Source organism: Babylonia areolata, chromosome 21 (genome assembly GCF_041734735.1).
Source record: "Babylonia areolata isolate BAREFJ2019XMU chromosome 21, ASM4173473v1, whole genome shotgun sequence".
Taxonomy (NCBI): domain Eukaryota; kingdom Metazoa; phylum Mollusca; class Gastropoda; order Neogastropoda; family Buccinidae; genus Babylonia; species Babylonia areolata.
In genome coordinates, this window is record NC_134896.1 from 51,534,520 (window position 1) to 51,559,302 (window position 24,783).

Sequence of the window (24,783 nt, forward strand, 5' to 3'; positions counted from 1 at the left end):
CCTTTATTATGATGGCGTGACAGTCAGCAATGCAAACCTCTTGCAACTTTATTATGATGGCGTGACAGTCAGCAGTGCAAACCTCTTTCCCCTTTATGATGGCGTGACAGTCAGCAGTGCAAACCTCTTGCAACTTTATTATGATGGCGTGACAGTCAGCAGTGCACACCTCTTTCCCCTTTATTATGATGGCGTGACAGTCAGCAGTGCACACCTCTTTCCCCTTTATTATGATGGCGTGACAGTCAGCAATGCAAACCTCTTGCAACTTTATTATGATGGCGTGACAGTCAGCAGTGCAAACCTCTTGCAACTTTATTATGATGGCGTGACAGTCAGCAGTGCAAACCTCTTGCCACTTTATTATGATGGCCTGACAGTCAGCAGTGCAAAACTCTTTCCCCTTTATTATGATGGCGTGATAGTCAGCAGTGCACACCTCTTGCCCCTTTATTATGATGGCGTGACAGTCAGCAGTGCAAACCTCTTGCAACTTTATTATGATGGCGTGATAGTCAGCAGTGCAAAACTCTTTCCCCTTTATTATGATGGCCTGACAGTCAGCAGTGCAAACCTCTTGCCCCTTTATTATGATGGCGTGACAGTCAGCAGTGCAAACCTCTTGCCCCTTTATTATGATGGCGTGACAGTCAGCAGTGCAAACATCTTTCCCCTTTATTATGATGGCGTGACAGTCAGCAATGCAAACCTCTTGCAACTTTATTATGATGGCGTGACAGTCAGCAGTGCAAACCTCTTTCCCCTTTATGATGGCGTGACAGTCAGCAGTGCAAACCTCTTGCAACTTTATTATGATGGCGTGACAGTCAGCAGTGCACACCTCTTTCCCCTTTATTATGATGGTGTGATAGTCAGCAGTGCAAACCTCTTTCCCCTTTATTATGATGGTGTGACAGTCAGCAGTGCACACCTCTTTCCCCTTTATGATGGCACGACAGTCAGCAGTGCACACCTCTTTCCCCTTTATGATGGCATGACAGTGAGCAGTGCAAACCTCTTGCCCCTTTATGATGGCGTGACCCTTTATGATGGCACGACAGTCAGCAGTGCAAAACTCTTGCCCCTTTATGATGGTGTGACAGTCAGCAGTGCAAACCTCTTGCCCCTTTATGATGGCGTGACAGTCAGCAGTGCAAACCTCTTTCCCCTTTATGATGGCGTGACAGTCAGCAGTGCAAACCTCTTGCCCCTTTATTATGATGGCGTGACAGTCAGCAGTGCAAACATCTTTCCCCTTTATTATGATGGCGTGACAGTCAGCAATGCAAACCTCTTGCAACTTTATTATGATGGCGTGACAGTCAGCAGTGCAAACCTCTTTCCCCTTTATGATGGCGTGACAGTCAGCAGTGCAAACCTCTTGCAACTTTATTATGATGGCGTGACAGTCAGCAGTGCAAACCTCTTTCCCCTTTATTATGATGGTGTGATAGTCAGCAGTGCACACCTCTTTCCCCTTTATTATGATGGCGTGACAGTCAGCAGTGCACACCTCTTTCCCCTTTATTATGATGGTGTGATAGTCAGCAGTGCACACCTCTTTCCCCTTTATGATGGCACGACAGTCAGCAGTGCAAACCTCTTTCCCCTTTATGATGGCATGACAGTGAGCAGTGCAAACCTCTTGCCCCTTTATGATGGCGTGACAGTGAGCAGTGCAAACCTCTTGCCCCTTTATGATGGCGTGACCCTTTATGATGGCACGACAGTCAGCAGTGCAAAACTCTTGCCCCTTTATGATGGTGTGACAGTCAGCAGTGCAAACCTCTTGCCCCTTTATGATGGCGTGACAGTCAGCAGTGCAAACCTCTTGCCCCTTTATGATGGCGTGACAGTCAGCAGTGCAAACCTCTTTCCCATTTATGATGGTGTGACAGTCAGCAGTGCAAACCTCTTGCAACTTTATTATGATGGCGTGACAGTCAGCAGTGGGACAGGACATTTACTGAAGGGGCCCTGTTACGATGAAACTAAAGTTCCACAATCATTTTCTCACTGGAATACACTTTTTTCTGCTTCTTTCTTTCTGTAAGAACACTTACTTTCTCCCTTTCTTTGTGGTGTATTTGTGGTAAAGTTTTCTTGGGGGGTGGGGGGTCAGTGCAGGGCATTGCAGCAGCCTGGTGGGGAGGGAAAGAACCCAGCACACAGTGACCGAGGTGGGCAGGTCACACCGGTCAGCCCGGCCAGGCCACAGGGCCAAAGTCTGGCTGCGTGCCCTCACTAACAGTACCACAATCACTAATCCCACTGTCTGCTCTCAGCACTGGCTTCACTGGAGCTCAAACCACTGGCCAGCTGCCAGGCTGTTTTAGCAATGTCCAGGAATCATAATCTGTCCACATACTTTGCAAAATAACAGAGCAGGAATTCACCCCTCTGTCTGTACCAAAATTTCAATCATAACGATAATGATAATCTATCCAAACACTTTGAATGGAAAATATGAGTAGAAAAAAAACAGAGAGGGAACTGCACCTCTGTGTGTACCAAAATTTCTGTCGGTAATATGATGTTGTTTTTTTCTCTCCCCCCCCCCCTGTCCCATTGTCTTTGTTTAAAAAGAACTCATCACCTTCATGAGAGTACAGGGGAAATTGAAACTGAGATCGGCATGAAATGTGGAACACTTTTTCCAACGTCCCATAATGAATAATGATGATGACATATGCAACGGAGGTTTGTTGAGCGCAAAGTGGCCAGGCTGTACCCTGTGCTTCATAGACGTATGGACAAAAAGACATGTAAACACTGACCTCACCAGCAGATGGTCAAGGGGAGGGAAGAGGGGGGTTGGGGTGGGGGGAGCGGGGGAAGTGAAGACGTAACACTGCCCACACCCTGGGGGCCCTAACTGCCTGCAGGCTAGCTGAAGGCAAGAGTGGGTTGGGCTGGGATGGGTGTGCCCCCTAAGCCTATTTACTCACACACACACACACACAGACTCCCTCTGCCCAATCTTTTCCCACCCCACCCCCTCAGTCACACACACACACACACACATCATCCAACCCCACCCCACCCCACACTACCACCACCATTACAGTGACAAACACACATCATCCAACCCACCCCACCCCACCACCATTAGAGACACACACACATCATCCATCCCCACCCCACCACCACAGTCACACACACATCATCCACCTCCACCACCACAGTCACACACAATCATCCACCCCTCCCCCCACCCCACCACCACAGTCACACACACACATCATCCACCCCCACCACCACCACAGTCACACACACACGCACATCATCCACCCCCACCACCACCACAGTCACACACAATCATCCACCCCTCCCCCCACCCCACCTCCACAGTCACACACACACATCATCCACAATGCCATCCAGTTATTGTCCTCACAATGCCAGCCAGTTATTATACTGTCCTCACAATGCCACCCAGTTATTATACTGTCCTCACAATGCCACCCAGTTATTATACTGTCCTCACAATGCCACCCAGTTATTATACTGTCCTCTCAATGTCACCCAGTTATTATACTGTCCTCACAATGCCACCCAGTTATTATACTGTCCTCACAATGCCAGCCAGTTATTATACTGTCCTCACAATGCCAGCCAGTTATTATACTGTCCTCACAATGCCACCCAGTTATTGTCCTCACAATGCCAGCCAGTTATTATACTGTCCTCACAATGCCAGCCAGTTATTATACTGTCCTCACAATGCCACCCACTTATTATACTGTCCTCTCAATGCCAGCCAGTTATTATACTGTCCTCAAAGTGCCATTCAGTTATCATACTGTCCTCACAATGCCACCCAGTTATTATACTGTCCTCACAATGCCAGCCAGTTATTATACTGTCCTCACAATGCCAGCCAGTTATTATACTGTCCTCACAATGCCACCCAGTTATTATACTGTCCTCTCAATGCCAGTTATTATATTGTCCTCACAATGTCACCCAGTTATTATACTGTCCTCTCAATGCCACCCAGTTATTATACTGTCCTCACAATGCCACCCAGTTATTATACTGTCCTCACAATGCCACCCAGTTATTATACTGTCCTCTCAATGCCACCCAGTTATTATACTGTCCTCACAATGCCACCCAGTTATTATACTGTCCTCACAATGCCACCCAGTTATTATACTGTCCTCAAAGTGCCATTCAGTAGTTATACTGTCCTCACAATGCCACCCAGTTATTATATTGTCCTCACAATGCCACCCAGTTATCATACTGTCCTCACAATGCCACCCAGTTATTATACTGTCCTCACAATACCACCCAGTTATTATACTGTCCTCACAATGCCACCCAGTTATTATATTGTCCTCACAATGCCACCCAGTTATTATACTGTCCTCAAAGTGCCATTCAGTTATTATACTGTCCTCTCAATGCCACCCAGTTATTATACTGTCCTCACAATACCACCCAGTTATTATACTGTCCTCACAATGCCACCCAGTTATTATATTGTCCTCACAATGCCACCCAGTTATTATACTGTCCTCAAAGTGCCATTCAGTTATTATACTGTCCTCACAATGCCACCCAGTTATCGTACTGTCCTCACAATGCCACCCAGTTATTATATTGTCCTCACAATGCCACCCAGTTATTATACTGTCCTCACAATGCCACCCAGTTATTATACTGTCCTCACAATGCCACCCAGTTATTATATTGTCCTCACAATGCCACCCAGTTATTATACTGTCCTCACAATGCCACCCAGTTATTATACTGTCCTCACAATGCCACCCAGTTATTATATTGTCCTCACAATGCCACCCAGTTATTATATTGTCCTCACAATGCCAATGCCACCCAGTTATTATACTTTCCTCACAATGCCACCCAGTTATCATACTGTCCTCACAATGCCACCCAGTTATTATATTGTCCTCACAATGCCACCCAGTTATTATATTGTCCTCACAATGCCACCCAGTTATTATACTGTCCTCACAATGCCAGCCAGTTATTATATTGTCCTCACAATGCCACCCAGTTATTATACTGTCCTCACAATGCCACCCAGTTATTATATTGTCTTCACAATGCCACCCAGTTATCATACTGTCCTCACAATGCCACCCAGTTATTATATTGTCCTCACAATGCCACCCAGTTATTATACTGTCCTCTCAATGCCACCCAGTTATTATACTGTCCTCACAATGCCAGTTATATTGTCCTCACAATGCCACCCAGTTATTATATTGTCCTCACAATGCCAGCCAGTTATTATATTGTCCTCACAATGCCACCCAGTTATTATACTGTCCTCACAATGCCACCCAGTTATTATACTGTCCTCATAATGCCAGCCAGTTATTATACTGTCCTCACAATGCCACCCAGTTATTATACTGTCCTCACAATGCCACCCAGTTATTATACTGTCCTCTCAATGCCAGTTATTATATTGTCCTCACAATGTCACCCACTTATCATACTGTCCTCACAATGCCACCCAGTTATTATATTGTCCTCACAATGCCAGCCAGTTATTATACTGTCCTCACAATGCCACCCAGTTATTATATTGTCCTCACAATGCTACCCAGTTATTATACTGTCCTCACAATGCCACCCAGTTATTATATTGTCCTCACAATGCTACCCAGTTATTATATTGTCCTCACAATGCTACCCAGTTATTATATTGTCCTCACAATGCTACCCAGTTATTATACTGTCCTCACAATGCCACCCAGTTATTATAGTTATTATATTGTCCTCACAATGCCACCCAGTTATTATATTGTCCTCACAATGCCAGTTATTATACTGTCCTCACAATGCCACCCAATTATTATATTGTCCTCACAATGCCAGTTATATTGTCCTCACAATCCCACCCAATTATCATACTGTCCTCACAATGCCACCCAGTTATTATACTGTCCTCACAATGCCACCCAGTTATTATATTGTCCTCACAATGCCACCCAGTTATTATACTGTCCTCAAAGTGCCATTCAGTTATTATACTGTCCTCACAATGCCACCCAGTTATTATATTGTCCTCTCAATGCCACCCAGTTATTATATTGTCCTCACAATGCCAGTTATTATACTGTCCTCACAATGCCACCCAATTATTATATTGTCCTCACAATGCCAGTTATTATATTGTCCTCACAATGCCACCCAATTATTATATTGTCCTCACAATGCCACCCAGTTATTATACTGTCCTCACAATGCCACCCAGTTATTATACTGTCCTCACAATGCCATCCAGTTATTATATTGTCCTCACAATGCCACCCAGTTATTATACTGTCCTCTCAATGCCACCCAGTTATTATACTGTCCTCACAATGCCAGTTATATTGTCCTCACAATGCCACCCAGTTATTATATTGTCCTCACAATGCCAGCCAGTTATTATATTGTCCTCACAATGCCACCCAGTTATTATACTGTCCTCACAATGCCACCCAGTTATTATACTGTCCTCTCAATGCCAGTTATTATATTGTCCTCACAATGTCACCCACTTATCATACTGTCCTCACAATGCCACCCAGTTATTATATTGTCCTCACAATGCCACCCAGTTATTATATTGTCCTCACAATGCCACCCAGTTATTATACTGTCCTCACAATGCCACCCAGTTATTATATTGTCCTCATAATGCCACCCAGTTATTATATTGTCCTCACAATGCCACCCAGTTATTATATTGTCCTCACAATGCCACCCAGTTATTATATTGTCCTCACAATGCCACCCAGTTATTATATTGTCCTCACAATGCTACCCAGTTATTATATTGTCCTCACAATGCCACCCAGTTATTATATTGTCCTCACAATGCCACCCAGTTATTATACTGTCCTCACAATGCCAGTTATATTGTCCTCACAATGCCACCCAGTTATTATACTGTCCTCACAATGCCACCCAGTTATTATATTGTCCTCACAATGCTACCCAGTTATTATATTGTCCTCACAATGCCAGTTATTATACTGTCCTCACAATGCCACCCAATTATTATATTGTCCTCACAATGCCAGTTATATTGTCCTCACAATCCCACCCAATTATTATATTGTCCTCACAATGCCACCCAGTTATCATACTGTCCTCAAAGTGCCATTCAGTTATCATACTGTCCTCACAATGCCACCCAGTTATTATATTGTCCTCACAATGCCACCCAGTTATCATACTGTCCTCACAATGCCACCCAGTTATTATATTGTCCTCACAATGCCACCCAGTTATTATACTGTCCTCACAATGCCACCCAGTTATCATACTTCCTAACAATGCCAGCCAGTTATTATCTCCTCCCAAGCGTTCTTCAGCTGTGTGCTCTTCTAAGTCTCAGGACATGAAGCGAGCATTGGTGCCAACACCACTTAAACCAATCTACTTCTGTTGATAAACTGTACCTGTCAAACCCACTGACCCCTCCTTCCAATCATAGATATGATATTGAATCCACCCCCCCCCCCCCCCCCCCCCCGCCCCACCTGAACACCCTTCCACCCATTTCCCCAATGAAATACTTGTCTTTCTGCACCGCGTACCAACAGAACTTTTCACATGGTATGTGTGCACACGCCGTGACCACTTGGTAAAGGACATAATCGATCATTCATGATCAAGGTACGTTTTCTTTGGTCACTTTGGGAAGAGGGTATTGATTCAGACCAGTGCAACCAGTACAAGACAATATAGAGCTAGGTGACTGTGTGTGTGTGTGTGTGCGTGTGTTTCTCCCCCCTCCTCCCCCATACACCCCTCAATCACCCTCTCACTCTTCTCCTATACCTGTGTGTGTGTGTGTGTGTGTGTGTGTGTGTGTGTGTGTGCGCGCATGTCTGAATACGTGTGTGTGTGTATGTGTATGTGTGTGAGCGCGCGCATGTGTATGTGTGTGTGTGTGTGTGTGTGTGTGTGTGTGTGCATGTTCATACGCATATTTCTGTGTGTGAAGGGGAAGCGGGAGTCTACATGGTCTGTGTGTCTGTGCGTATATATTATCTTATGTGACTGTGACTGCGTATAGGTGACTAAACAGAGCATGCCGGAAAAGAACTCAACAATGAGCGGATTCCCCAGCCCTCCCCTTTAGAATGGTCTGACTAAAACGAGTCATGTGATACCTTTTATTTTTTTTATTTTTTTCCCCCCTGATATGGGGATCAAACTTGAAAGAAAAAAGACACACAACAGACAAAAAAACCAAAAATCAAACAAACAAACAAAACACCTAGCAAGATATAATCCATGTTAACTGATTCAAAGACCAATCCATTATGCAGTCAACCACACCTTGTAAGAAACAGAACACTGACAAAGAAAACACATGGGGAAAAGTCTTTCTTTCCAAGACAACGTTATTGTTTACAAAGCAAAACAGGAAAAAAAAAAAAAAAAAAAAACCCTGGAAAAAGAACATAAAGAAAAGAACAGGAATGTCAGGGACATATTTAAAAAAAATAAATAAATAAATAAATAAATAATTAAAAAATGAAGACAGAAAGAAGAGTTTCAGTTTCAGTTTCAGTAGCTCAAGGAGGCGTCACTGCGTTCGGACAAATCCATATACGCTACACCACATCCGCCAAGCAGATGCCTGACCAGCAGCGTAACCCAACGCGCTTAGTCAGGCCTTGAGAAAAAAAAAAAGAAAAAAAAAAGGTGAATAAATAATAGATAAGCTTACATAAATAAATAAATAAATAATAATTATGATATAAAAAAAAAAGGTAGTAGTAATTATAATAATAAAATAATAATAAATAAATAAATGAATAAATAAGACAACAATGATGATAAATAAGCAAATAAATGTAAAACGTGAAGACACACATTCACACATACACCTACACATGCATAACAGATATGCACCAAACATGGAGTTTCACAGATATGAAAGCACAGTCAAATACACATAAACGTACAGAAAGAAGAGGCAGAGGGGGCTGGCTAAGTGCAACCCCATTTCTTCTTTCTTGGTGAACACTAGTCAGAAAGAAACACAGATACAGAACATAGATACAGAATACAACAGATCAACAGACTGGTAGATAAACTGATTGATGGATACACTGATCTATACAGATGTGCAGCTTTACAAAAAAATGGTCCATTACAATTATGGCGAACACGTTACTCAACTGTTGAAAACAATCAAACACTGGTTACAAAACGCACAGGAGCATAAACAAGAGACATTTCAAACAGCAATGCCCGCACCGAACGTGTCTCCTGAACACAATCATTGTGTGGCACTCTTCTAGGGTCAGCCTCTCGCTGAAATCAGTGCCCCCTTTTTCGGACCAGACACAAGGGAAGGCAAAACATGGAAGAATGGAATCTTACCTTGTCAGGGCCGACTAAGCGACAGTTAATATGGGGCACACCCACACACCCAACCACCACCACCACCACTTAATATTTACAGTCCCAATCCATGACTAGGACCAGACATCAGCAAGAAAAAAAAAAAAAAAAAAAAAATATATATATATATATATATATACACCCCACTTCCTTTCTGTTCTTCTCTATCTTAAAGGAACAAAAAGGAAAAAAGGAAAAAAAATACATTGACACTGACTGAAAGACTGCACCTACCTGAAATAGGGTCCAGGACTGTCCGGGGCGTTCGCTGTTCCGATTTAATGTCTGAAACACAGGGAACACAGCTCTTTCACCATCATGTCTTTGATACTTGTTGTTGTTGTTGTTTTGTCTCCTGTTTAAATCACACAGTGGATAAAAATCAAAGTATGGTAATATGCACTTTCAATGTCTTTATGCGTCTAATATTCTGCAAATAATCAATAAAGTAAAATAACCCAAAACAAACAAAACATGGAAAAGAAGAAAAAACGAAGAAGGCAGTACTGCATGTCATTAGCTTCTTAAACCAACACAAGAACAGTATTTCATTAACTTGCATAAGCCATCTCCAACATACATGAAGTGGCATTTTAGAAAATAAGAACATTTCAATATCTACTATAAAAAATATATATATATATAAAAACAATATTTCAACATCTACTGTTTTCAAGATTTATGGATATTTTTTTTCTTAAAAAAAACAACTTTTCCCTACAAAATATATGTAATTTGATCAGCTGACGCCATGGAAACAGTTTGGCTGCTACTTGAACCTGTTTCAAAACAAAACAACAACTACTTCTGGTAAACAGTCCATTGACGACAAACAGAAAAGAAAAGTAAAGAAACCACTTCTTGACCCAGCTTGTATTTGATTTCTCTCAAAGGAAACCCCTGCCAAAGCCAATCCCATCTAAAAGCATTCACATTCAGTTCACTGTCTGATCTACAGTCCTGTACAGATCTACATGTATCTTTCATTCAATTTCATTTCTTTGCAGCTAAGCTCAGCACAGTGAGCACAGAAGAGCGATCTGATCTCCTGTGTGTGTCACTGTGAGAGTGTGTGAGTGTGTGTGTGTGTGTGTGTGTGTGTGTGTGTGTGTGTGTGTGTGTGTGTGTGTGTGTGCATGCACGCGTATGCATGGGTAATATGACTTTCAACGCATGCATGCATAAAAGCATGTCAGACAAATCAAACCAAAAACCAATACAAACACACACACACAAACACACACACACACACAGTCATACACAGTCAGTCAAGCTCACACATTCAATCAAACACACACACACACACACACACACACACTCATACAGTGCCCCCCACCCCCTCCACCAAACACACACACACACACAATTATCACCTCAGAAAATTGAATTATCATGCTTTCCTATTACAACAATAACAATAACAACAACAAAATTCTGTGCCATCTTGTTATTTCAAAGATCAGTCTTTTTCAATTTTCTTTTAATCTTCTTATTTCACACAGAAAAAAATAGATATAGGTAATAAACGAATATGTTTATTTATCAATAAACAAACTTACCAAACTGACCACACACAAACCAGTCAATCACCAATCAATCAAGCAGACTCTCCACAGACAAAACCAGTTCCAAATAATCAGATCCAATCAAAACGACTCTGTGAACCATCACCACCCCCTGGTCTGTATTTTGCACAAGATCCCTCACCCCCCCCCCCCACCACCCAGCCCTTCCCCACCCTCACCTCCTTATAGCCCCCTTTATTCTCCCCCCCCCCCCCCCCCCACTCCACAGATTACAAGTACTTTCTTCATACTGTCGCCTGACTTTCCAACCCCCACTATTTTATCTGTCAACGCAAGTGCACTTTTCCAGCCCTGATGTTGTTCCTTCAACTGGGCCACTCTGTGTGTGTGTGTGTGTGTGTGTGTGTGTGTGTGTGTGTGTGTGTATGTGTGTGTGTGTGTGTGTGTACATGTTATACAATAGCTGAATGCCCTTTTCCAGTGCCTAGGTCACTTCAGGTATGCCCTCCCCCCCCCCCCCCCAAAAAAAAAAAAAAAAAAACCAAACAAACAACAAAAACACACACTAAGTGTACCGTTTTCCAACTGAAGGCACATTGATCTGAAAGCACATACAGTTCCTTGGACTTTACACCTTTTTTTTTTTTTTTTTCTCTCTCTCCGTTCTTTACGATAAGTGAAAAATGTATGACTTTTAAATCTGTTTCTCTCTCCCTCTCCCCACTCTATTAGTCTATACCTCCAAGCCTATTACTCCCTCCCCCCATTTCTATTCTGTCTGTCTGTCTGTCTGTCTGTCTGTCTCTCTCTCTCTCTCTCTCTCTCTATATATATATATATATATGTGTGTGTGTGTGTGTATGTATGTGTGTGTGTGTATACAGAGAGAGAGAGAGAGAGAGAGAGAGAGAGAGATTCTTCAAAGCTGAGTAATATCTGGTCTGTACACACATTTGTATTTGCAAAATGACACTCTGTGCATACACACACCCCCTTTTTTTTTTCTTTTTCTTTTTTTTTTTCCAAATATTGCATTGTCAAACCTTTTTTTTAATTGTTTTTCTTCTCTCTCTCTCTCTCTCAGAAAAGGTTTATTATTAACAGCACACAACAAAAGTATTTCTTTAAAACTAGCCTTCTCAACAAAAAACAAAACAAAACAACAACAACAACAACAAAGAAAGAAAAAAAGAAGAGAGAGAGAGAGAGAGAGAGAGAGAGAGAGAGAGAGAGAAACGACTGGCGGAAAAGAGAAAAGATTAAAAGACAAAGGAGCAGTCCTGCATTCCATGACCAATCCATATCAAACACAAAGACTCTCCTAGTTTGTCCCACCCAAACCTGATCAGTAATCCCTCTCCACCCCCATTAGTCACCCACCCACCCTGCCCCCACCCCACTCCTTGGGCCACCTCTCCACCCTCAGGTAGACAGCTGAAGAAATCCTACTTCACAAGTCCAGCCAGACCCAAAAAGCAAACAGCACCATTTGGACTGTGCTATGCTATGCTATGCTATTCTGTGCTGTGCCGTGCTGTTCTGTGCCGTGCCGTGCCGTGCTGTGCTGTGCTGTGCCGTGCTGTTCTGTGCTGTGCATGTGCTGTGCCGTACTGTTCTGTGCTGTGCCGTACTGTTCTGTGCTGTGCTGTGCCGTACTGTTCTGTGCTGTGCATGTGCTGTGCCGTACTGTTCTGTGCTGTGCTGTGCTGTTCTGTGCTGTGCTGTGCCGTACTGTTCTGTGCTGTGCATGTGCTGTGCCGTACTGTTCTGTGCTGTGCCGTGCCGTACTGTTCTGTGCTGTGCTGTGCTGTGCTGTGCCGTACTGTTCTGTGCTGTGCTGTGCCGTACTGTTCTGTGCTGTGCATGTGCTGTGCCGTACTGTTCTGTGCTGTGCTGTGCCGTACTGTTCTGTGCTGTGCATGTGCTGTGCCGTACTGTTCTGTGCTGTGCCGTGCTGTTCTGTGCTGTGCTGTGCTGTGTTGTGTATGTGCTGTGCCGTACTGTTCTGTGCTGTGCTGTGCCGTGTTGTGCATGTGTTGTGCCGTACTGTTCTGTTCTGTTCTGTGCTGTGTTGTGCTGTGCTGTGCCGTGACATTACAAGGAGCACTGTGTCAGATAGTGATACAGTACTATAGTTACTGATATGTGTGTATTCTTTTCAAATTTGTGGAACTATGGTTTATGTTATGTATAGTATAGTCTGCATCAATATTAAAAAAAAACCAACCCAACTATAACCCAGACACTGTGGTAAATTCAAATGGCATTACAATAATTAATGCATTACGTTTGCAGACAATCGTAACACACTTGTATACATGCACCCACACATGCGCCCCCACACCCCCCACACCCTCCCACACACACGCGCACACACGCACACACACACACACACACACACACTGTAACATACCTCTGGCAAAGTCAGGCAAATCCCCATGTCCATTGAAAGAGTTTGTGCGTGATCCGTTCACCATCTGGCGTCGTTGTTGATAGATTTTGCTGTAGGACCCTGCACAACAAAAAGCGATACACAGTTGCAGGGAAAGGTTATGTCATCTTCTTCTTCCAGCATCAACTCAAAGCTTTTTAACAGTTTCATTATTGCTCCATGCAAGTCATGCAGTACCAGTTCATGAAGAAATCTGAGTGATTTTTTTTCATAAATTTGTGTCCAGTCAGATGCAAACGCAAACAACTCCTGATAATGACTCCACAACAGTGCAACAAGTACTGAACCTATACTTTTTGCTGGTCAGTCTGACACTGCTGATAAAAAAAAGGGCAGTGAACTCCCTTGCTTTACTTGACTTCTGAAGTCAGTGTGATGGACAGAAACTGCTAGAAGCGACTTGACCCCTCTTGATTTTTCAACAGTCAACAGTTTCAGAGGGTCAACCACAAAGCAGAACCAGCGACCTCAGACCCGTACATTTCCTCTTCCAGCAGCAGACAACAGTCTGGTCTATAAATATTCCCCCATCTGTCAGAGCTGCCCTGTGAGGTGTAACAAAGTCCCCAAAACAGAAAGCTGATTGTGCCTTTCCACAATGATTGTCTGATGAGAACTACCAGCCTCACTGTCAGCACAACTGTGACAGACATACAGTGTTCACCCAACTGTCTTCCCTGCATCATTATTGATCAGCATAACTGTTGTTCACCTACATGCACTAGATTCACACACTGACACACACACAAGCACACACATGCAAGCACACACACACATGTACAGTGGTGGCCTAGAGGTAACGCGTCTGCCTAGGAACCGAGAGAATCTGAGTGTGCTGGTTCAAATCACGGCTCAACCGCTGATATTTTCTCCCCCTCCACTAGACCTCAAGTGGTGGTCTGGATGCTAGTCATTTGGATGAGATGGTAAACTGAGGTCCCGTGTGCAGCATTGCACTTCGTGCACGTAAAAGAACCCATGGCAACAAAAGGGTTGTTCCTGGCAAAATTCTGTAGAAAAATCCACTTTGATAGGAAAAACAAATACAACTGCACACAAGAAAAAAATTCTAAAAATTGGGTGGCACTGTAGTGTAGTGACGCGCTTTCCCTGGGGAGAGAAATCTGTTGTGATAAAAAGAGAAATGTAGTACAATACAATACAATACATGCTCACACACAGACACACACATACATTCCCAATGGACTGTAGGTGTTGGGACTGGACAGAAAGCCTCTGAGCATGGCTGTACACAGAAGTCAGATTGAGCAATGTGGGATTACTGTGACCAGGATCTCTCTTTGAACTTCTCAAGGTGACAGCAACAGGAGAAAAGGAATAAAGAACAATTCATTCAATTTAGTCTAGATCAGTTTAAATAGTGTCATCAAATTATTAACTTTAGTGGGTTTTTGTTGTTGTTGTTGTTGTTGTTGTTTTGTTTTTTTGTTCCAGAATTTGTTTTGCTGTCAGCGGTTTAGCAGTGGATTACTTGGTTGAATGTTTTAGAACTGCTGATCAACCACAGTGAGATCCATGCAATTGTTGGTCAGTTCTGAGACTGTACAAACACTGGTTCACTTTTTTGCTCTTATTCCCAATGGACAAAAGCATGGTTTTGTAGTGAGAACAAAAAAAAATGAAAACCTTCTTTCTCACAACTACAAATCTGGAAACATGAATCCAATCCCAAACAAACCGTAGGGGAATGTCCCCTCCCGATAAGACTGCAGTGCTCAGTACAAGATAAGAAAATATCACTCATAAAAATCGCCAGTGCCAACATAACCAGTGACACCTCAATGAGTAAGCTGGGGCCAAAAGTTCAATCAGCTTATCTTAAAGGGAGTGAGACAGACAGGCAGACAAACAGAAAAAGTTTCTAACAGAAAGAGAGAGGGAAAGAGATAGAGACAGACAGACTGACAGACAGACAAAAAAAAAGTTCCAACAGAAAGAGTGATCTATCTAGACAGAGAGACAGACAGACAGGCAAAGAGAGACAGACAGACACACACAGTGAGACAGACAGACAGAGAGAGAGAGAGTCAAAGTCAAAAAAAGTTTTGTCAGGCTTCTGGCCCATAACAGGAGTCACAGCAAAATGTAGCATGCAACATGTGTTCATTTACATACCATTCAGGCATTCTGAGAGAGAGAGAGAGAGAGAGAGAGAGAGAGAGAGAGAGAGAGAGAGAGAGATTATCACTGAATGTGTGTGTGTGCGTGCGTGTGTGTGTGTGTGTGTGTGTGTGTGTGTGTGTGTGTGTGTGTGTGTGTGTGTGTGTGTGTGTGTGTGTGTGTGTGTGTGTGTGTGTCTGTGTCTGTGTGTCTGTATCTGTGTGTGAGTGCATATATGAAGACTAAAAATATTAAACTTATGGAAACCTACGAATGTTATTATGTATGTCTTGTATGCTGTATTGTCAACATGTTGTCAAACTGTAATGTACCTGGTAAACTTAATGCTGATCTGTTGAAGAAAATACACCAAAACTGGGGGGGGGGGGGGGAAACAAACCCCGGTGATCGCAGGGTGCACAAGGCACCGTGAGAGAGAGAGAGCATCATGGTGTCCACTGCTGTGTGTGGATGACGGCTAGACTGCCAGCACACAAAATGCCACAACCACTCCAAACTACAGCAAAACCACAAAGTGTATAACATTTCAATGATCTTAGGCACAGTCACAGAAAATTATTCGCAGAGACCCAATCTTTGACACACAACCACATCAAACCTGGAGGAACCTGGTGATCAGTTCTCCTGTGTGGCTCCACAAAGACATAGTGGGGGAGGAGGAGCAGATGGGGGAAGAGGAGGAAGTCACAGAACTATCCACAAAAAGTAAAACCACCAACAGGCACAATTTTGGTTTAAATTTTCAAGAAAGTTACAAACCCTTCAGTCAGTCAAAATTTCAATAAAACATCCAAGTTTTTATGACGTGATATAGTAATACATATATATATATATATATATATATATATATATATATATATATGTGTGTGTGTGTGTGTGTGTGTGTGTGTGTGTGTGTGTGTTTCAAAATGCAGAATTCCATATTGCAGACAGCAATCCAACAGAAAAAACGGATGCCATGTGTAGCAAACTAACCTGCTGATTCGTTGTCGTCAGGCTGCAGTCCCAGGCTGTCCAGCGTTGTGCGGCGTTTGGGTCCCTTCCTGAAGTCTGAGGGAGACCCTTCCTCCATCCACATGGGACGGGGCTTGGGAGGGCTCACCTCTTCTGTGATATACTGTCACACACACAACGCACATCTTATTATCCAACATCACAGAGTAATTAACCAAGCATTACTATGGAAAAGTGCAAGCAATAACTAACCCAGCATCAGTATGGAAAAGTGCAAACAATAAGTGAATGACTATCCAAGCATTACTATCTAAAAGTGCAAGCAGTAACTAACCCAGCATTACCAAGGAAAAGTGCAAACAATAAGTGAATAACTAGCCCATCATTACTAAGGAAAAGTGCAAACAATAAGTGAATAACTAGCCCATCATTACTAAGGAAAAGTGCAAACAATAAGTGAATAAGTAACCCAGCATCACTATCTAAAAGTGCAATCAAAAACTAACACCAGTATCACTATGGAAAAGTGCAACTGCAAGCAGTAACCAAGCATTTGTATACATGTAAATGTGCTAGCAGTAACTAACCCAGATTTTCTCGAAAGTGCAAACAATAACTTCATTTCCTCCTTCACCTCCCCCCCCCCCCCCCCCCAAATTGGCTTACCCAAAACATCTGAAGAAAATTGCCACTGATTTTTAAAGTTCTGCATGCACTGTGCTGGAATCCCTAAATTACAAGTAAAAAATGGTGACAACAAAAAAACAATTCAACTGAATGGTCCAAATCAGTTAACAATATACTTGATTCTAAATTTATGATAGGAAATAGGATTAAGAGTTTTTAAGACCCAGAAGAGACTAAGCTGGAATCTTTAGCAATGACTCACTGACATAAAAACGAACACAGAGACAAATAATGACATTCACAGAATTTTTGTTCATGGGAATAGTTAATACAGAACACATCATGGGCATAATCTATTATCAATGTTTTAAAAACTATCTATCTCTACATGCACAAATGATACACTGTAATGTGTACCATACTCTGGTATTGTAAAGATGGAGGCAAAATGGCTGCAAACCACTGAGAATCATAAAGAGGTATCACAGAAACACACACACACACACACACACACACACACACACACACACACAAACTCACACAGTCCCCAAGAAGCTGGCAGATCTGAACAAGTTAACAGTTTCAGTTCAATACTCAACAGTAGGTTTGGAAGTGGAGGTGAACTTGAAAGTAAGGTCACTGTAACTAAGATGCAGGGGATGAAAGACTACAATTTACAACCATTTCTCTGTATTTCTGATGAAGAAGAAAAGGATGATGACAAGGAGATGATGGAGTCTCCCGTCGGTCCGACGGATGAGTAGACAGGCAGGCTTATCTGTCGGTGTGTGTCCTCATATGGGAGAAGAGTCCAATTCTGGATGCGCAGCACTTCCCACAGGTGTTGCAAGGGAAAACATCTCCAGAAGTTGAGCCCTGCTTCCTTCGCTCATGCTTCTCCTTAATGGCCAGCATTCTCTTGTTTTCAAACGTCTTTATGCCACTAGAGCACAGCATCCTCCAACGAGGGCAGTCAAGGGCATCAGTTTCCAGGAAGCGATGTCTATGTCAGAGGCTTTGAGGTTCATCTTCAAGGTGTCCTTGAAGCGCTTGCAGGGTCTTCCATGTTTGCGGTGGCCTTCCTTCAGCTAGCCATACAAAAGCATCTTCGGGATCCTGCTGTCTGTCATGCGGATAACGTGTCCTGTCCAGCATACTGGCACTGGGTCAGCAAGCTTTCGATGCTGGGCAGGCCGCTCCTCTCTAGGACCTGGAGGTTGGAGATCCTGTCTTGCCACTTTATGCTGAGGATCTTTCATATGCATATCTGGTGAAACTGCTCAAGTTGCTGACTGTGACGGCGATATGTCATCCATGTTTCACAGCAGTACAACAAGGTGGTCAGCACAACAGCTCTGTAGGTTTTGATTCTGGTGCTCAGCCTGATGCCTTTGTTGTTCCACAGCCTGTTGTTGAGTCTGCCAAAGGTGGAGCTGGCCTTGGTGATGCGCAGCGTCACTTCTGCATCAAGGGTTCCATTGCTGCATAGGGTGCTGCCCAGGTAGCAAAACTTGTCGACTGACTTGATATCTGTGTCACTGATCTTGATTGCAGGTTGGGGGGTTGAGGGGGGGGGGGGGGGGGGGGGGAGGCACTGATGTTCTGTGAGCTAGCTGGTTGGTACATGGACTCGGGTCTTGCTGAGGCTGATGGTGAGTCCAAAGCGCCTGCAGGAGGTTGAGAACCTGTCCATAATGAACTGCATGTCCTCATGGGTGTGTGCAGCAAGCATGCAGTCATCAGCGAAGAGGAACTCTCTCAACAGAGCTTCAGACACCCTGGACCTGGCGTGGAGTCACCGCAAGTTGAAAAGTTTGCCATCTGTGCAAAACTGAATGTAGATGTCCTGGTCACAGTCTTGGAAGGCGTCAATCAGCATGGAAGAGAAGAGAATGGAGAACAGTGTGGGTGCCAGGATGCAGCCCTGCTTCATTCCATTTACCACAGAGAATGGATCCGACATGTCAGTATTTTCCTGCATGCCATCGTGGAATGACGCAATCAGCTGAATTAGGCTCTCTGGGCAGCCGAACTTTAAGAGGATCTTTCCACAGACCACAGCGGTTCACCATGTCGAAGGCCTTAGTCAGGTCTACAAAGACCATGTGGAGCTCCTTGTTCTGCTCATGGCACTTCTCTTGCATCTTAGATATTTTGCATACTTGTTGATGATGCCCTAAGGTTACTATGTGAAAATTTACTATGAATTCGGTTTCTCTATCACTGAGAAAATACTTGTCAAAAAGTGGTTAACTTTTTGGGGGGACGCCCGATATATATATATATATATATATATATATAGAGAGAGAGAGAGAGAGAGAGAGATAGGTACCAATATTTTATGATATATGCTGAACACCTTGCCGATCCTGTATTAACCTTCATAGGCTCTTATCTTTCTCCAAATGGTACCATACAATGACATATCCCATAACAATAAGAACGTGAGAAAAGAATTAAGAATGTGTTGCTGAGTTTGTTCCAGCCATTCTTGCCAGCAACTGGAACACAGTGTGAGAGTGCAGGTGATCAATTTCAAATTTTAACACATTTTTTTGTCCAAATTTGCCTGAGTCAGGGCACATTATATCTCCTAAAATGTAAAATTTGTGATTCTATAAATCTAAAAAAGTAAAATAATAAATCAATAATAATCATCATCATTACCATTATAATCTTAATAAATAATAACACTAATAATATTTCTGCTGTTGTAAATTAAGTAATAATTATTAAACAAAAGAATCAAGAGAACAATAATGATGTTCAGCAACAACAATAAATGTTAAAACAGGAAAATAAAAGTGGTTAGTTTGAACAAAAATAACAGTTCATCATAGTTTTATGAGAAAAAAGAAAATACAGGCATCAATTAGAGCAATTGAACAGCCATATCTGGGAAAAGGGAGGGGGTGGGGGGTGGGGGGGTCGAGAAACATTCTGAAAGCTGACCATAGGATGATTAGAGAACTTTCCAAGCAAGAATCAAATCACAGATGATAGAGCAAGGCTTAAAACTCCCATCACATAATGAGCAGACTGTGAGGGAACAAGAACACTCAAGCTCAGTGATGATAACACAGATACACTCCTCCTTTCTTTTTTTTTTTTTCTTTCTTCTCTTTTTTATACAAAGCAACATCCTGCTCCCCAGCCTTATTTCCATTTCTCTCTGGCAGCCAGAGATGTTTTTCCTCTTGATTTGCTAGAAATATCGAGCTCAATAGTATGGAGGGGAAGAAGGGAGGCCGGCTGTGAGCCAGCAAGCTGCCATCTTGCTGGAGGCTACAGCCTGCCGCGTGCGCCTCTCCCTCTCTCTCTGATAGAGCAAGGCTTAAAACTTCTTTAACTTTATTCCCTCTTTCGGGCGAGAGCTGGATGTAAAAAAGCATGTTACTTGCTTATCTATTACCCTCGATAATAAAGATTTTGTCTTGTCTTGTCTTGTCTGAGTCTTTCTAATTCAGCTGGCAAATCTGCTGTGGCTGAAAATTACTTTGGTTTTAATGTACCTAAACAACTGGACAAGAGAGAGAGGGAGAGAGAAATTGGTTACTCAGCTGTAAAATGTTAAATGCCACAAAAACTAACAGGAGGGAGGGGGGCAAAGAGAGAAAACGAGACGAAGGTGATGGCACGCACACGCGCGCACACACACACAGTTTTCGGTTGTTGGTTTCTTGTTTGTTTTCTTGTTGTTGTTGTTGTTTGTTGTTGTTTTTAGTGGGACCTCCAACCTCCTAGCTAATTTTTCCCACTTTCTTTTTCCCCTCCTTTTTTTTTTTTTTTTTTTTGTCACACACACACACACTGACAATGTTTTTTGGTGTCTGTTGTGGGGCCTACAACCTCCTATTTTTCCCCACTTTCTGTTTTTTCCCTCTATTTTGTTTTCTGATTTTCTTTTTTCTTTCATTTCTTTTTTTTTTTTCTTTTCTTTTCTCTCTCTCTTTTTTCTTTTTCTTTTTTTTTTTTTTTTTTAAAGTCTTTTTTTCATTTTCTTTCCTTTTACTACGCCCAAACAGTGATTAAATATTTTGCCGAAAATATCATCACTCTACTACTGTACAGCAGTGAAACAAACAATGCCAGCCTCTAACAAGATGGGAGAACCAGCTGTCATGCATGGCGGCCTCTTTATGTTACTGCGGATGCCACTCCTTCCCATTGTATATATATATATACAAACACCATTCAACTTATGTACATGCAAACTTAGTCACATCTGTGTTCCCCAACATGTCGATACCTTGCCTACATGTAGATGAACACCTTTCCTTTTCTTTGCCACCTCGTTCGGTCTTCAGTTCATGATTCTTACACTTACAGCTGTACCTAGCCCTTCAACTTTTACAACAGTTGTCAAAACCCACCTGTTTCAGCAATACTATGATTACCGCTGCTGAAACACACAATTTTCTTCTGATCTACTGGCTCTTTCTATGCATGTGTTAGTCTATTTCAATTATTATCTAATAATAATTTGTTTCACTAACACTAGTAACAGTCAATATACAGTGTGAGTGAGCAGGTGTATGTGACTGTGTCCGAGTGTGTGCCAGTATGTGCACCGGTGTGTCTGTGTATGAATCTATTCTGTGGCATTCTTTTGCATTGTTACAATAAAGTTCTATAGATCTTCATGAGGTGGAGTGTGCTGTTTGAAATGTTTCATTACAAATAATGAAGTTGTAATGTTCACAGCAAGTCATTTCATGACGGACCATTCCAACACTTGTTTATAAAGTTGTAATGTTCGCAGCAGGTCATTTCATGACTGACCATTCCAACAGTTTATATCGTAATAAAGTTGTAATGGTCACAGCAGGTCATTTCATGACTGACATTTCCAACAGTTTATATTATAATAAAGTTGTAATGGTCACAGCAGGTCATTTCACAGCTGACCATTCCAACAGTTTATATTATAATAAAGTTGTAATGGTCACAGCAGGTCATTTCATGACTGACCATTCCAACAGTTTATATTGTAATAAAGTTGTAATGGTCACAGCAGGTCATTTCATGACTGACCATTCCAACAGTTTAAAAATTGCTGAATCACAATCCGTCAGTGTAAAATAATCAGACATCAAAGTCTAGTGTATTACAATCTGTAAAATAATCATAAATCAAAGTCTGGAGATTCAAATCCAAGAGCAAAGGCAGGCAGACCAACTAAACGCTATTTGTTTCTGGCGCAATATCCAAGTAAAAGGGGAGAGGAAAAAAAGCAATGTTAGGAATTTCAGAGCAACTACACATTCTTACCAAATTGCCAACTTTTGCTGACTTCACTTTCCTTTCCTATTGCAAAAAAGGAAACACACAGGACTAGTACAGTAGTAGACTACAGCAGTAATGTCAATTCTCACACATCACGCCCAGCAACAAATGTTCAAACCTTACTTCACAATGCTTTCTAACACAGTGTCATGCATGCACAAGTTGTTTTTTATTTATAAAAAAAAAAAAAAAGTTTGGTTGGTTGGAAAGCTTACTAAAGAGCAATTTCATATATAATTTGCTCATTACGTAATGTGAAATTAATTTTTAAAAATTAATAAAATACATGTTGTACCTGTTGTACTTGGATGACAGACTAACTTTTCTAGAATTCGGTCTTGTGTGTGTGTGTGTGTGTGTGTGTGTGTGTGTGTGTGTGTGTGTGTGTGTGTGTGTGTGTGTGTGTGTGTGTGTGTGTGTGTGTGTGTGTTGTGTGGCTGGCTGGGAAGAAGACCTGTGGGAAGCAGGACAGAAAGTGATGTGCTGGGGGAATAGGGGTGTGGAGATAATACATGTGTAGAGAAAAGGGGGGGCAGGATTATCTGAAATCGAAACAGGTGTCGCAGTGTATGTTATACTGCAGGATGAGTACTCTGTTTATAATATTTTTCTGTGTTTTTTTTTTCATCACTATATATTACACTAATCACTACTATTAATACTTAATCCTGCTGCGCTTTATCAAGTCCCTAATGCTGCTACACACCACAGCAGGTAAAAGGATTATGGGGCACTGCCAAAGTCATGCAAAGCAAGACAGTTCAATTCAATCATGCAAAATGAAAGGCACGGCTAAGACAAAATTTAGACTCAGTACTCTCACTGAACCTTCCAGAACACAATTATTCCCTGTCAGTACCTCTGGCAGTAACTGCAGTAATAAGGACTAATCCTGTAGTCTTGTGCTTGTATGGGCCGGTTGTGAACAACTCTGATTCAATATCAGTATAACTTATAAGGCAACTGACTGCATTTCCCCCTTCCCAACATCTCATTCAAGGCAACAACAACTGACTTCACTTTCCCTTTCCCAACATATCATTCAAGACAACAACGGTCTTCACTTTCCCTTTCCAAACATCTCCATCAAGACAACAACTGTCTTCACTTCCTCTTTCCAAACATCTCCATTCAAGACAACAACGGTCTTCACTTTCCCTTTCCAAACATCTCCATCAAGACAACAACAACTGACTTCACTTCCCCTTCTTTCCCAACATCTCCATTAAGACAACAACTGACTTCACTTTCCCTTTCCAAACATCTCCATCAAGACAACAACTGTCTTCACTTCCCCTTTCTAAACATCTCCATCATGACAACAACTGACTTCACTTTCCCTTTCCAAACATCTCCATCAAGACAACAACACCTGACTTCACTTCCCCTTCTTTCCAAACATCTCCATCAAGACAACAACTGTCTTCACTTCCCCTTTCTAAACATCTCCATCATGACAACAACTGTCTTCACTTCCCCTTTCTAAACATCTCCATCATGACAACTGACTTCACTTCCCCTTTCCCAACATCTCCATCAAGACAACAACTGTCATCACTTCCTCTTTCCCAACATCTCCATCAAGACAACAACTGTATTCACTTCCTCTTTCCCAACATCTCCATCAAGACAACAACTGTATTCACTTCCCCTTTCTAAACATCTCCATCAAGACAACAACTGTATTCACTTCCTCTTTCCCAACATCTCCATCATGACAACAACTGACTTCACTTTCCCTTCTTTCCAAACATCTCCATCAAGACAACAACTGTATTCACTTCCCATTTCCCAACATCTCCATCAAGACAACAACTGTCTTCACTTCCCCTTTCCCAACATCTCCATCAAGACAACAACTGTATTCACTTCCTCTTTCCCAACATCTCCATCAAGACAACAACTGTATTCACTTCCTCTTTCCCAACATCTCCATCAAGACAACAACTGTATTCACTTCCTCTTTCCCAACATCTCCATCAAGACAACAACTGACTTCACTTCCTCTTTCCCAACATATCCATCAAGACAACAACTGTATTCACTTCCCCTTTCCCAACATCTCCATCATGACAACAACTGACTTCACTTTCCCCTCCTTTCCAAACATCTCCATCAAGACAACAACTGTATTCACTTCCCCCTTCCCAACATATCCATCAAGACAACAACTGTATTCACTTCCCCTTTCCCAACATCTCCATCATGACAACAACTGACTTCACTTCCCCTTTCCAAACATCTCCCATCAAGACAACAACTGTCTTCACTTCCCCCTTCCAAACATCTCCATCAAGACAACAACTGACTTCACTTCCCCTTTCCCAACATCTCCATCAAGACAACAACAGCTGTCTTCACTTTCCCTTTCCAAACATCTCCATCAAAACAAGACTCATTCACTGT

General features: G+C 42.3%; 2 protein-coding genes across 3 annotated transcripts in view; both read right to left on the reverse strand.

The window, feature by feature from the left end:
* The window catches only part of LOC143295950 (uncharacterized), a 343,443-nt gene that overhangs the window by 108,137 nt on the left and 210,523 nt on the right, over positions 1–24,783 (reverse strand). The gene's annotated exons all lie outside the window — the stretch shown is intronic.
* The window catches only part of LOC143296479 (TOG array regulator of axonemal microtubules protein 1-like), an 88,793-nt gene that overhangs the window by 60,252 nt on the left and 3,758 nt on the right, over positions 1–24,783 (reverse strand). For both annotated transcript variants that reach the window (XM_076608436.1, XM_076608435.1), the window contains exons 2-4: positions 16,486–16,627; positions 13,330–13,428; positions 9,625–9,675 (exon numbers count right to left, since the gene is read on the reverse strand). In XM_076608436.1, the coding sequence (XP_076464551.1) occupies positions 9,625–9,675; positions 13,330–13,428; positions 16,486–16,627 (292 nt within the window). The remainder of the gene's footprint in view (positions 1–9,624; positions 9,676–13,329; positions 13,429–16,485; positions 16,628–24,783) is intronic.